At 49.7% G+C, this 12,611-nt stretch overlaps 1 protein-coding gene across 1 annotated transcript; it reads left to right on the forward strand.

The window, feature by feature from the left end:
* The first annotated feature begins 641 nt into the window (after nt 1–641).
* On the forward strand, nt 642–11,748 carry SENP2 (SUMO specific peptidase 2). Its single transcript, XM_027878274.1, has 17 exons — nt 642–751; nt 2,220–2,275; nt 2,916–3,049; nt 3,272–3,344; nt 3,988–4,066; nt 4,635–4,776; nt 4,904–5,007; nt 5,449–5,543; nt 6,163–6,220; nt 8,004–8,067; nt 8,431–8,574; nt 8,728–8,859; nt 9,189–9,392; nt 9,499–9,578; nt 10,627–10,711; nt 10,932–11,027; nt 11,534–11,748. Exons 1-17 carry the CDS (start codon nt 642–644, stop codon nt 11,594–11,596), a joined length of 1,719 nt encoding a protein of 572 aa, XP_027734075.1. The 3' UTR covers nt 11,597–11,748.
* The last annotated feature ends 863 nt before the right edge of the window (nt 11,749–12,611 follow it).

The raw sequence follows: 12,611 nt of genomic DNA on the forward strand, positions 1-12,611 counted from the left end.
GACAGGGAGGGCGGGGAACCACAGGGACATCCCCGCTTTTCCTGGGAGGCGGGGGGGATTCTCCACCGCAAAGCCCCGGGGGAGGGCAGGAGCCCCAGAAAAATCCAGGGAATCCCAGGGAAGATAAGGACAGGAATGCTAGGGAAAGGCAGAAATCCCGGCGAAAGGCAGGAACCGCAGGGAAAGCCCAGGGGCTCCCAACACCACCCAGGGACGCCGGGCACTGATCCCCAACAGAGCCCGGCTTCCCCAGCGGGGAAGGCTCCTCACCCAGCTCGCGGGGCCGGCCGGGGGGGCGTTGGGACGGGTCCAGAAGGGGCGGAAACGGCCCCAATTTCGGCTTCAAAATATTTTAAAGCACGCGCGCCCCATCCACGCGCGGAGGGGGCGGGGCCGGCTGAGGGGGGCGGAGCGATGCGGTCTGGGGGCGCGGCTACCCCTCGCACGTCACGGGCGGGGCCTGGCGGGCGCGGTCACCGGTTGGTGGGCGGGGCCGTGGTGCGCGGTGGGCGGGGTCAGGTCCCACAACTGGGGTGGGTGGGGCGGTGGGCGGGTCCGGACAGTGCGGTGGGCGGGGCCTGGAGGCGCGGGGGGCGGCGCGGCGCGCGGGGCGCGCGCACTTCCTGCGCGGCGCGCGGCCCATGTACCAATGGCTGCTCGGGGCCCTCCGCGCCCTTCGCGCCGCCGCCAGATCCCAACCGGCACCCCAGCCCGGCCCGGACCCGCCCAGCGCAAAGAGGCCGCCCCCCAGGTCAGCCCCCGCCGCCAGACACGGCGGTCCCCTGGCCCCGGCCCTCCTGCTGCTGCCCCGGCGCCCCGCGTGGGTCCCTGATATTTCCCACAAATCCATAAGAAGAGCCCAGGTGCCGCGGTGATTGTGGGTCCCAGGTGTCCCCGATAAGTAGTAGATATGGTGGTGATTGTGGGTCGCAGATATTCGCCATGAATCCATAAAAAACCCCAGATGCTGAAGGGATTGTGGGTCACAGATATTCCTGATAAATCCCAAATGTTAAAGTGACTGTGGGTCCCAAATATTCCTGATAAATCCTAGATGCTGATGTGAATGTGGGTCCCAAATATTCCCGATAAAACCAGTGTCAAACCCAGGTTCTGAGGTGATTTGGGGTCCCAAATATTCCCAGTAAATCCCAGATGCTGAAATGATTGTGAGTCCTGGATATTCCAATAAATATCCATATATTGGATATTCCAATATATTCCAATAAATTCCAAAATCCCTTCCAGAAGGGATTGTGGGTCCTGGATATTCCCCATAAATCCATTGGCCAACCTAGCCCCTCGTATCCTTCCCATCTGCACAGTGGGGGCTTGGAAAGGATCAAAGGGGTGGGCATTTGGAGCAGGTGAGCTGGAGGAGCAGGGAAGGGTATATGTTGGATGGAGGGAAGCCATGGAATACGGATGTGGCCTGATGGAAGGGGGCTGCCTTCCCAGGCATTACACACAGAGCTCTCAATGCTGATGGCTGAACCATCTCCACTGCTGGGAACAGAGGGAACGTATGGATTCCATGCTGTGCTTTGGGCAGTGTGGTGGCTCCCTCTGGGAGGAACTTCCTCTGGGAGGCTCTGCTTAGTGCCCCATTCCAGAGTGAAGGAGGCAAGGGAATGCCTTTGGAAAGAGCCGCATGTTGCACAAGAAGTTTCCACCAAGGAGCAGCTCAGGAGGAATGAGCTCATGGGAAGAAAAATAGGAATGTCCTTTGCGCTCTGTTCCTAAAGGGAAAGTTTTTGATGGACTTTATTAGAGTATCAACTGATAGAATCCTGGGATTTGGGCTTCTGAGAAAGGGTGAGGCTGGTAATTGTTTCAAGGACTCATTCCCAAGCACTGACTCAGCAGGTTATTGACATTGTGGAAGTGGGTGTAAGCAGGAGTTGCTTTCCCACTTTTTTTTCCTGTCCTACTTAAACTTTCCTTTGCAACTCTGTAGTGACATGAACCTGGATGGCATAGTGACCTCTGGAATGCTACTCTCCTCGAGGAAAGAGGAAAACTTTACACGTATAAGGAATTTTTTGGTGATAGAAGCACACATAAAACATCAGGAAGCATTAACACAAAGGAAAAAAAGAGGCCTGATATGGTTTAGTGGGACGATCCTAGAGATCAGGGGAGATCTTTGGGATATGTGAAGGGAAGCTGGGAGCTGAACTGTGGTTGCAAAACACTGTTGTGCCTGTTCTTTCCCTCAGCGTTCCGTCACCTGTGGAAGATCCTGACGATATTCCTGCAAAGAAGCAGAGAACAGGTATTGCACCTCACAGAAGGGGTTAGTGTGCCTGGTTTTCCTTGGATGTGAGGTCCCTTAGGCAACTCTGGGTTTTGCACTTCACAAATTGCTGCTGAAACTGTGGATTTCTGAGCCGTTTTTGTGGCCTGAGGGAGTCTCATGAGACTGGGGCCTACTGATGATGTGTCCTGGTGTTCAAAATCCATGTGGATGTGGCACTTGCACACATGGCTAAAGGAGGCCTTGGCAGTGCTGGGTCTTGATGATCTTAGAGGGCTTTTCCAGCCTGAGGGCTGGAGATTGTGGCCTGATGAAGGGAGAAGCAGGGAACAACTTTCTCCCTCCTGGGAATTCCATGTATTTGCACCAAGGAAAACTCCTCCCTGTGTGTGGCACAGGCATATCCCAGGTCTCTCTGACACTGAGCCCCTGCACAGGGTAGAACAAAAAGTGCTTTAAAGCTGTGGCTGTCCCACAGGGAATGCAGAGCTGCTTAATTCCTGCTTGGGAATGATGCTGCCACTGGTGTTGCAGGAGGGGCTGTTGGTGCGTTGCTGAAATGAGTTACCTGGGTCAGGTTGGATCAAGGAGTTGGGCTTTGATGCGAATAGAAATCCTAATTTTCCTTTTCTAGCCTGATGGTGTGGCTTTTTTTCAGAATGTCTCATCTGTGGGACTAACAGGAGACCCAAAGACGTTTCCGTGGCCGCCCAGTTTCCACCCAAGGCAACAAGTGGGTGCCAGGAGGCTTCGGGTGGTGATGCCGCTTCTCTGCCTGAGCCTGGAAAAGGGGTGAGCAAAGATTTAGAGGAGAACTCAGACATAATAAGCTTGTGCTGTGTCAATCCCTGCATGAGTGAGGTGATCCCGTCAGAGCTCCTGCTGCAACCTGAAGCTGCAAACCCCGGGCCCTGAGGCAGGACAGAGCTGACTGGATTTCAGGAGGCCTGAGGTTTGCTTGGGTTCACATTCTGGTTGTACTCACTCTGGTGCTTGTTTTTGGTTTTATTTCAGGCTCGGGCCACTTCTGACTCTTCATTTGAAAGAGCAGCAGACTCTGTGGCAGATGAGAACAGAGTACAAGTTGGTAAGGGTGGACAGCAAGTTCTTCACTCATTTCTGTGTGCTGCTGCCCTGTGCAGCTCTGCCCCTGGCTTAGGGACTCATTAGTGAAGGCACAGTATCTGGGAATACTGGATTGTGAGCTCTGTTTCTTCCCTGCATCCTGGCACTGCTTCTGGATAGGGATCAGAGCTGGGAAAAGGCTCCCCAGGGCGGTGGGCACGGCCCCAAGGCTGCCAGAGCTCAAAGAGGATTTGGACAACACCCTCAGGACAGGGTGGGATTGTTGGGGTGTCCTGTGGGGGGCCAGGAGTTGGACTGGATGATCCTTGGGGTCTCTTCCAGGGATATTCTGTGATTTATCCTGGCATTTCAGTTCAGGAGCTGCCCTGAGTGCAGCTCTGTTGCCTTCAGTTGTGCCCACTGCCAGTTTACCAGAAGGGAACTGTTTTAAGTGCTAAGTTTAGGTAGTAGAGCTTCATAACCCTCCTTTATCCAGGTTTAGGCTGGTAACATTCTGTAGTTGCCAATATGAAGCAACATAACACAAATAATATAAGGCCATAAGGGAGAAAACGAAGGTAATTTCTCTTTGGTGAAGCTCTTTGAACCCCTAAAACTCCAGTTTCCTTGAGCAGTTGCTGATGGTTTGTGCTCTTCTCTTGCAGCTAAAATGCCTTGTGACACCGACACGTGCTTGGCTAGGGAGATGCTGTCCCGTTCTTACAAGGGGCTTCCATATCTGAGGTAAAAATCTTTCTGTTTCCTTTCACTTCTTCTCTGAAGGTTTTTTTTTCTTTCATCCTCGAACTTCCTCTGTGTTGCCCAACATTTGTACTTGTGTCCACAGAGCAGGATTTTTCCAAGGTGTTCTGTGCTAAGGGAGGTCTCCAGCTGTGGTTGTTTGGTTTTTTTTTTTTCTTTAACCAACTTTAAACTTGCTCTTTAAATCCAGATAGTTCATAGACACAGGAGATCTGAGGAAGATGAACAAGTACAACGCTTCCACCTCCTGCGGCTGGAGGAAGTGTTAAACTTGGGAAGCGGCTGAGACCAGGAATGCAAATGGAAAAACCCACAACCCCTAAAAATCCCAGAGAATTCCATTGGGAAACACTTTTTTACTCTGAGGGTGGTTACGTAGAGAGGTGCTGGAGTCTCTGTCCATGGAGATGTTGGAAAACCCCTCTGGACAAGGGGTAGCCTTCCATGGGTGCCACTGCTTGAATCAGGAGGTGTTAATTAAAATCTAATTAACAAATCAGGAGGTTTGAGTGTTCTCTTCATACAGTTTCTTTTCTGTTGGTGTTTTTAGCCTGAACAAGAGTAATCACCGCATCCAACCAGCTCCAGATAGCCCTGTGACACCTAGACCCCCCATCAAGGAGCTCCCCATGCCAGGTCCCACCTCTCTGGGAGCCAACAGCATGGGGAGGCCCCTGTGTGCTGCTGAGGAGGTAATCTGGGGAGAAGGGAATTCCTTTGGGATGAAACAGCTGCATAGGTCCTCCACAGTCAGGCTCAGACAAAAGGAAGGGGTGGGAATTCCTGCTGAAGTTTTTTTTTTTCCTTCCCCTCTCTTAGGATGTTCGTCGAGGAGAAAGCCGGAAATACAAAGAGATCTTGAAGCTGTTCAAGAAAAAATATTCTGGAGGCCTTAATTCTCCCCAGCCAGAAAACTTCAACATGTAATTATAAGCAAAATGTCCTTTAACTCTTGTGGGCTGACTTTGTTGTACATGGAAGGGGAGGGGAATTAACCTTTCCTACTCTCAGGGCTTTGGACAGAATCAAATGTCACAATTGATGAGTCTCTTTTGAAACAGTGGAGACAGAAAATGTGACTCTTTTGTATTCACTGGGTTGAAAGTAGCCAAGCTTGTGGATGTAAACTCATGGAAATGAGCATTTGGTCATGGAACCAGTGACAGGATGGTTCTGTTAAGGGATTAAACAGCCTCATTTTACTTTATATATTTCTATTCCTTTAACTGTGGCTTCCAACTATAATTGAGACAGTTGGGTACAAATTAACTATGTCCCTTCTAGTGAATTGTTGTGCACTGATAACAAATCACTTGGGAAAACTGTGATTCTTCTCTGTCTTTTTTTTTTATGCTACTCCAAAGGGTTCAGACCCACTCCAAGGAATCAGTGGCAACTGGGACTCACTTGAAAGGACAAAAATCCAGGGGTGTCTATCCAAGTGTGACACAAAGGGCCAGTGAGTATCCCCAGGATTCAGTTCTTGTCTTTGTAGGTTGACTTCCAACCAAAACAGGGCATTTCCTCCCCCCCTCCCAAAGCACAGTTAGTTATTGGCTAAACTGGAGGGGAAAAAAATTGGTTTACAATGGTATTTGAGACATGGCTGTAGCAGTGCTGTTTGTAGCTGCAGATGTGACCCCACTGCCCAGGGGGAAGGTTGTAGTACCTGAGTTTTTGTACCAGGGGAGGGGAATATGTGACTGTGCACCCCTAGATGCTGCTACTTAACTCTGAGCTGCTCCGAGTTAATTCATTTAATGCTAAACAGGCCTATTTTCTGTGATAGCAGAGCTTCCAAACCAAATAAACCAATTGCATATATGTTTAATATTGTGCCAGGTGTTTTTTTCCACCGCTCATTATTTCAGTGTTTTTTCATCACTACTTCTTTCTACACATCAGGGCTTTTATTTTGAAATCATCAGGGGTTTGAAGTGATTTCTGAGCAGGTGCCAGAGTCAGAACTTCAAACCGTACAGCCACCAGTCAAAGTTTTTGTGTTGTCACCGTGAAACCAAGAGCTGCTGGGATGGAAAGTCACCTTCTTGTTGTCATTTTGCTGCTTTTCTGTGCAGGTGTCAAACGTGGAGATGTTTTCAGCCCTCAGTTGCCTCAAAGAGGGGTCATGATCAGGTAAGAGTGTCCTTTAATCATGGTCCCTGTTTCTTTTGGCTCTGGGGGCATGAATCTGTCAGCCTCCAGAAGACAAATCCAGTTTATCATCTCAGTGTGGGGGGAAAGGAGCAGTTAATTTGTGGAATTGCTCAAAACCAGTTGTCCCTCAAATCTGGCTCCCCTGCCAGAGCTGCTCCTTTTTGGGAGAAGGAAGCCAGTAGGGGGGGAACAGTGGTGGCTGCACCAGGTTGCTCTTGGGTTTGCAGAATCCGTTGTTGCTTGTGAGTGTCTTTGTGCCAAACCATTAATGAGCTGGCATTGCATTTCCTATGGATCCTGAGCCGTAAGGCTTGTAAAACCTGGAGGGACTGAAGCAGTTTTTGTGGCTGCAGGATGTCTTGGGTTTGAATAGAAACCCAAAAAGGGAGTGTGCTTCACCAGGCTGTCGCTCACCAGGGACCAGTGGGCTCCTTGGTGGCAGGACTGGGAGTGCTGGTGCCTTTGTGTTTTGGAGGTAAAGTGGCTTTTGGCTGCAGCTACAGGGAGATATTTTGCTTTGGCAGTGTGAGCTACTCATCTTCCTGCCCTTAGATGAGAGAGGAGAAAGCTCAGATGGGAGCAGGAGACATTCAGTCGTGCCAGTCCTGTTTTTAGGTAGTTTTGTCCGTATTCTTCTCCCCCCTTAGACACAAGGACTATATTTAGATGTGCAGCACCATCCTGTGTTAAATTGTCACTGCCTCCCTTAAGCTGGAGGGGAGAGAAGGAAGTAACTGGTACAGTGTGATGGGTTTGAGTCAAAGGAATATTTTCTTGCCTTTTTTTTTCGGATTTAGCCCCTGTCATTTGACAGGGCCTGTGATCTCTCTTATCATGTGCCTTTAAAGCACAGTGAGTGTAGGACACCATGAGAGTCTGTTGTAGGTCTCCCTCTTGGCAAAGGAGATTGTTTGGTGACAGTGGGAGAGATACGGACAACTTTAATGTCTGTGTGTTTTTTTTGCTCTTCAGAGCCTGTGTGGTTTTAATGCTCATCCTCTCCACAGGGGGATAGTCCCTCCCTTGACTAGAAAAGGCAAGTGAACACCCCACAGCTGTCCCATTGCCCCCAAATTCCATGTGCTGCTCTTAGTTCCCATAATAATAGTAATAATAATGGCCAGTCTTCGCGAACGAAGAACCGGGGAAGGTTTTTACACCTTCCGGCCTGCGCACTGGATCTTTTTTAGGTGAGACACAGTGTGTGCGGACCTGAGCCCACCCTTTAATCCTGAGGTTCATCTGCCGGGGCCAAGTGAGCTTGGACGGTGGCAGCGAGGTCCTCAGGACGTAGATGGATTGCCTTACAGGGCTAACGAGCTCCATCTGCCCGGGGAGTGTCCTAACTGGGAATCGAACCCGGGTTTCGGCATTGACAGCGCCGCGGCCTAACCACTGCACCAAGCCAACTGCACTTGGACAGGTGCAGACATTCCTGTTCCACAGGCGGTGGAACACACCTGGCATGTGGTGTTTGTCATCAGGAGGTCACAAAACACTTGATAGAGGAAGTGCTGGTTGCTCCCTTGTTTTCCAAAGAATAAAACTGAGTTCGGCACCTATGGTAGGTTTGGCACCTACTGGAAGCTCTTCATCTATCCCAGTGTTGCTGCTGCAGAAGGAGTGGGGCAGGAAACTGAGATGTTGTCATGTGTCAGAATCAGCCTTGAAAAAGCACTTCTTATCCAGAAGGTGAATTCCTGGGAATTTCATGGGATAGGGTGGATATCCAACTCACTTGCCTCTCTTTCTCTCTCCTCAGCTACTACACACCACCAGAGGACTCTAATGGACAGGGAATACCAGGGAAACAAGCTGTTGCAGTGGTAACCCTCAATTAGTCATTATTTCACTTTTTTTAAGGAAAGTAGAGCTCATCTCTGGTCAGGATCCAAAACAAAATTTGTAGTGTGGAGATCAAAAATATTAATTCTGATCTCAGCTTGGTACCTTAGAGGCTTTACTGGTGCTCTGAATGTTGCTCCAAGCCAAGGGATCTTCCTGCCTCTCTGGCCTCTGTTCTGAGGACACAGTTGGGACACAGTCACCACTCAAAAGTGACTTTGGAGTTTGCTGTTTGGCTCTATGTACAAAAACTTTCCTAGCTTGATACACAAGCAGGATTTTCTGCACTATGCCCCCCAAACTCCTGTACTTGCTCTGTAACTTCATGTCCTTCCGTCTAACAGGGCCAGGGTGAAGCTGAAGTGTCCCAACGGATGTTATTTCAATTCCATGTGACACCTGTTCTGTCCAGGGACTTCTTTTTTGTGGACAAAGAGCCACTCCCACGCTCAGAAAAGCTAGCAGAAGACTTTGCTCCACTCACAGAGGTACCTGTACTCAAACCAGTGCTGTTGCTGGTGTAGCAGATCCCTGCAATGCCTGTTGCTGTGGCACCTTAGCTGAATTTAGAGGTTGTCTGAGGTTGCTGTGCCTCATGTCCTGTTTCACGAATCCTTCTGCATCGAATTGTCCCATTCCAGGCCATGGAGAGGGAGGTCTCTGCTGCCTTTGGCAAAGGGGAGCCTGGTGAGATCCTGAGCAGTGCCTTCAAGCTCAAGGTCACTCGTGAGGACATCTGCACCCTGCGGCAGCTGTGCTGGCTCAATGACGAGGTAAGATGAGCACAGGGATACTCTAAACCAGCACTTCTGTAGGAGCACCCCTTCTCTGGCTGCTTATGGCTCTGGTGTTTCTGGAAGCTCCTTTCCTTGGGTTGTGCAGCAACCAGGGGTCAGGCTGCATTGGTGGAGTAGGGGCAGGTGATTTCATCCAGCAGCACAAGTCACCAAGTGCAAAGTTGCCAGAGCCAAAGCTGCCAGCTGGGCTTCTCTCTGTTGTGTTCTCAACGGTGGCCAGCAAAGACGTATTGGTGCCTTTTTCATTTGCTGAGTTACCTTCATTTGCCTTCTCTTACATCTCAACTTTTCTCTCCCTGGCCCAGGTCATTAATTTCTACATGAACCTTCTGGTGGAAAGAAGCAAGAAGGAAGGCTATCCAGCACTCCATGCTTTTAGTACCTTCTTTTACCCCAAACTGTGTTCTGGAGGCTACAAAGCAGTGAGGAGGTGGACCAGAGGTGTGGATCTCTTCAAGCAGGATCTCATCCTGGTACCCATTCACCTCAGAGTGCACTGGACGCTGCTGGTGAGTCAAACTGGCCTTTTATTTAGGGGATGGGAGGAACAAAACTAGCAAGGAAAGTCCTTTAGGGTTTGGGATGTGCTTTTCCAACATTACTTTTTAATCCCAGGTCATAGATGTCAGAAAGAAAACTATCAAATACTTTGACTCCTTGGGGCAGAAGGGAGACAACATTTGTAAAACCCTGCTGTAAGTAGCTGCTTTTTTATCCTTTTGATTATTTTGAGGCCTTTTTTCCTCCCCACTTGGACTGGTCCTGCCCTGGCCCAGGCTTCTCCTCACTTTGTACCTCTTTGGTTCTGCTCAGTGTTTTAAATCACCTGGAGTGTAACTGGGGCAAGTTTTCATGTGTCCTGGACATCCTTACATGTCTTCGCCAGTAAAAATCCTTAATCCAGCAGCTTTTTAGAGCGAGAGCAGCCTCACAGAGACAAACCACAGAATCCCAGAATCACTGAGGTTGGAAAAGCCCTTCCAGCCTATGGAGTCCAGCTTGTGCCCGACCCCCACCTTGTCACCCAGCCCAGAGCACTGAGTGCCATGTCCAGGCCTTCCTTGGACACCTCCAGGGATGGGGACTCCACCACCTCCCCTGGGCAGCCCTTTCCAATGCTTAAAGACTCTTCCAGTGAAGAAGTTTTCCCCAACATCCAATCTGAACCTCCCTTGGCACAACCTGAGGTCATTTTCCCTTGTTCTGTCCCTTGTTCCCTGGGAGCCCAGCCCAATTCCCCCCGGCTCCCCCCTCCTGTCAGGGAGTTGCAGAGCCAGAAGGTCCCCCCTGAGCCTCCTTCAGGCTGAGCCCCTCCAGCTCCCTCAGCTGCTCCTGCTGCTCCAGCCCCTTCCCAGCTTCATTCCCTTCCCTGCACACACTCCAGCCCCTCAATGTCCTTCCAATACAACTGCTACACATAACTGCTCTCAGCAGATCCACATCCCACCCAACTTGGTGTCTTCTGTGAACTGACCAAGGGTGCCTTTGATCCCTTCATCCAGATCATGGATAAAGACATTAAATGAGACTGGCCAGTACTGAGCCTTGGGGAACCCCACTTGAAGCCTCTCACCGTGCCTCGAAATTTAAGACTGTGATTTTTATTCCACATTCCTTAAATCTGCTGCTGTGAGGATCCTCAGACATTTCACTGCCACTCACCTTTTTGTCACCCTTCAGCAGCTTTTTTTTTGTTGCCCTAAACTGGGGAGATGAAAAGCAATTTTGTGTTGTTTTAAACAGACAATACCTGCAAGAAGAAAGCAGGGAAAAAAGAAACCTGGAATTGACTGCTTCCGAGTGGACTCTTCGCAGCCTGAGCCCAGAGGTAACGTGAGCAATGCCTGGATTTGGGATGTGAGGGAGTGTATAACACTTTCCAAGGAAGCAGGAGAGATTAATTGGGACTATTGCTTGGGTTTGGGAGCAGGAAACGGATTCTGGAAGTAGGTTTTCAGGAGCTGTTGGTGTGGGTAATGTGTGCTGCAACCAAACTGCTGCTCTTTTAAGGCAGATAAAAATTCTCCATCTCTTTTTGTGTTCCTCAGGAAATCCCTCAACAAACTAATGGAAGTGACTGCGGGGTTTTTGTTTGCAAATTTGCTGATTCCATCTCTAGAGACAAACCCATCACCTTCACACAGGTGAGGGAAGTGAGAAACAGCTCCAGCCTTTCCCACATGGATACAAGAGCTGGGGAAGTCCCACAGCAGCTGGGGCAGGGGCTGAGGGCTTGTTCCTCATGTCTGGTGTCTGCTTCTTGGCAAGATCATGGAATCACAGAATCTCAGAGTGGTTTGGGTTGGCAGGGACCTTAAAATCCATCTTGTTCCAACCACAAGATGCTGCAGCCAGGGGTTTCTAACATCTGGCCTTTGTATCTCTTGGAAAACAGGTTTCCTCCTTGGAGCAGTTCAGATGTTGGTTATTTTCCAGCGTGGTGGCCTTTAACAAACATCCTTTAGAGCAAATGTGGCTTTGTTGGGTAGTTGTTTCACCCTTGTGTGAAACCCACCTTGTACCTAAATGGCAGGTGCTGACAGTTCTCAAAAGCAACTTCCATTCAAGAATTGCCTGGGTGTTTTTTGAGATTTTCTGCCTTTTTCTCCCCTGCTTTCCTGTTTAATGGATTTCTCCCTTTTCTCTCCAGGAACACATGCCTTACTTCCGCCGAAAGATGGTGTGGGAAATAATTCATCAGCAGCTGCTGTGAGACATGCACTGTTAACAAAAACACTGTTCTGTAAAAAAAAGAGAAGTATTTATTTCTTACTGTTAAGATAAATATTTAATTTATGTAAGAGCCTTACTGTAAGGGAACTTTACTTGTTAATAAATTAGAGTAATTTATTTTTTAATTGAAAACCACTTTGGTGTCTGCGTGTGGTTTTTTAACTTGCCCACAATTCCTGAGGAAGGGGTGTCTCCTCTCCAGGGCTCTGGGGGACATCCCTGTGCTGTTCCCTGCCTGGAGATCCTCTGTCCTCAAGGAGCAGAGGGGCTTTATCCACCTTTTCTTTCACCACTAGTTGCCTCAATCTGCCCCAAACTCAGATTCTCCAAAGGGAGAGTGATTCCAAAGGCTATTGGTTGTGTTTTGTCCTTACAAATAATTCATCAGGGATAATCATCTTCCCTAAGGCCACAGAAGATCTAAGCTCTGCCTGTTTTAGGTGTCCTTCCCTCTTCCATTTGGTTCTCCCTGTTCAGGGTTGCAGTTTTGAGGATGAACTGTTCTTTTTTGGGGGCAAACACAACAGAGGTGTTTGGGGTGGGAGGTTGGTGCTCTGAGGTGTTTTGGGGTGACAGCAGAGCCTGCCCTTTCCAAGGCACCTGGTGCTGGAAGGGTGGAAGAGCCCAGAGGGGGGTTCTCTCACTGTGGCCCCCTCAGCCCCACCAGCCCTACCCCTGCCCCTGCCCTGCCGGGAATATTTCCTCTGTGGATATTGCACCATTTTGGCTTTGCCAAGGACATGCAGGGAGGGAGAGGTGGCTCCACGATGGCAACTCCCACTTTGCAATGCCTATACCCACCGCCCTCCCCACCCACCCCTTTCCTCCCCACCCACCCCTTTCCTCCCCACCTGTAGGGAAATGGGGTGTCCACGGGGGAAGCCCCAGCTGTGCCCAATGACAGGGATCCCAAAGAAATCACAGAGAGCAGGCTCAGGTTCTGGTTAGCTGGATATATTTCTCTTTTGTTGGTGTCTCGGGTTGGTTTTCACACA

Source organism: Empidonax traillii, unplaced genomic scaffold (assembly GCF_003031625.1).
Source record: "Empidonax traillii isolate 1590-97213 ecotype Southwest subspecies unplaced genomic scaffold, ASM303162v1 scaffold40:size2234952, whole genome shotgun sequence".
In the NCBI taxonomy this organism is placed as follows: domain Eukaryota; kingdom Metazoa; phylum Chordata; class Aves; order Passeriformes; family Tyrannidae; genus Empidonax; species Empidonax traillii.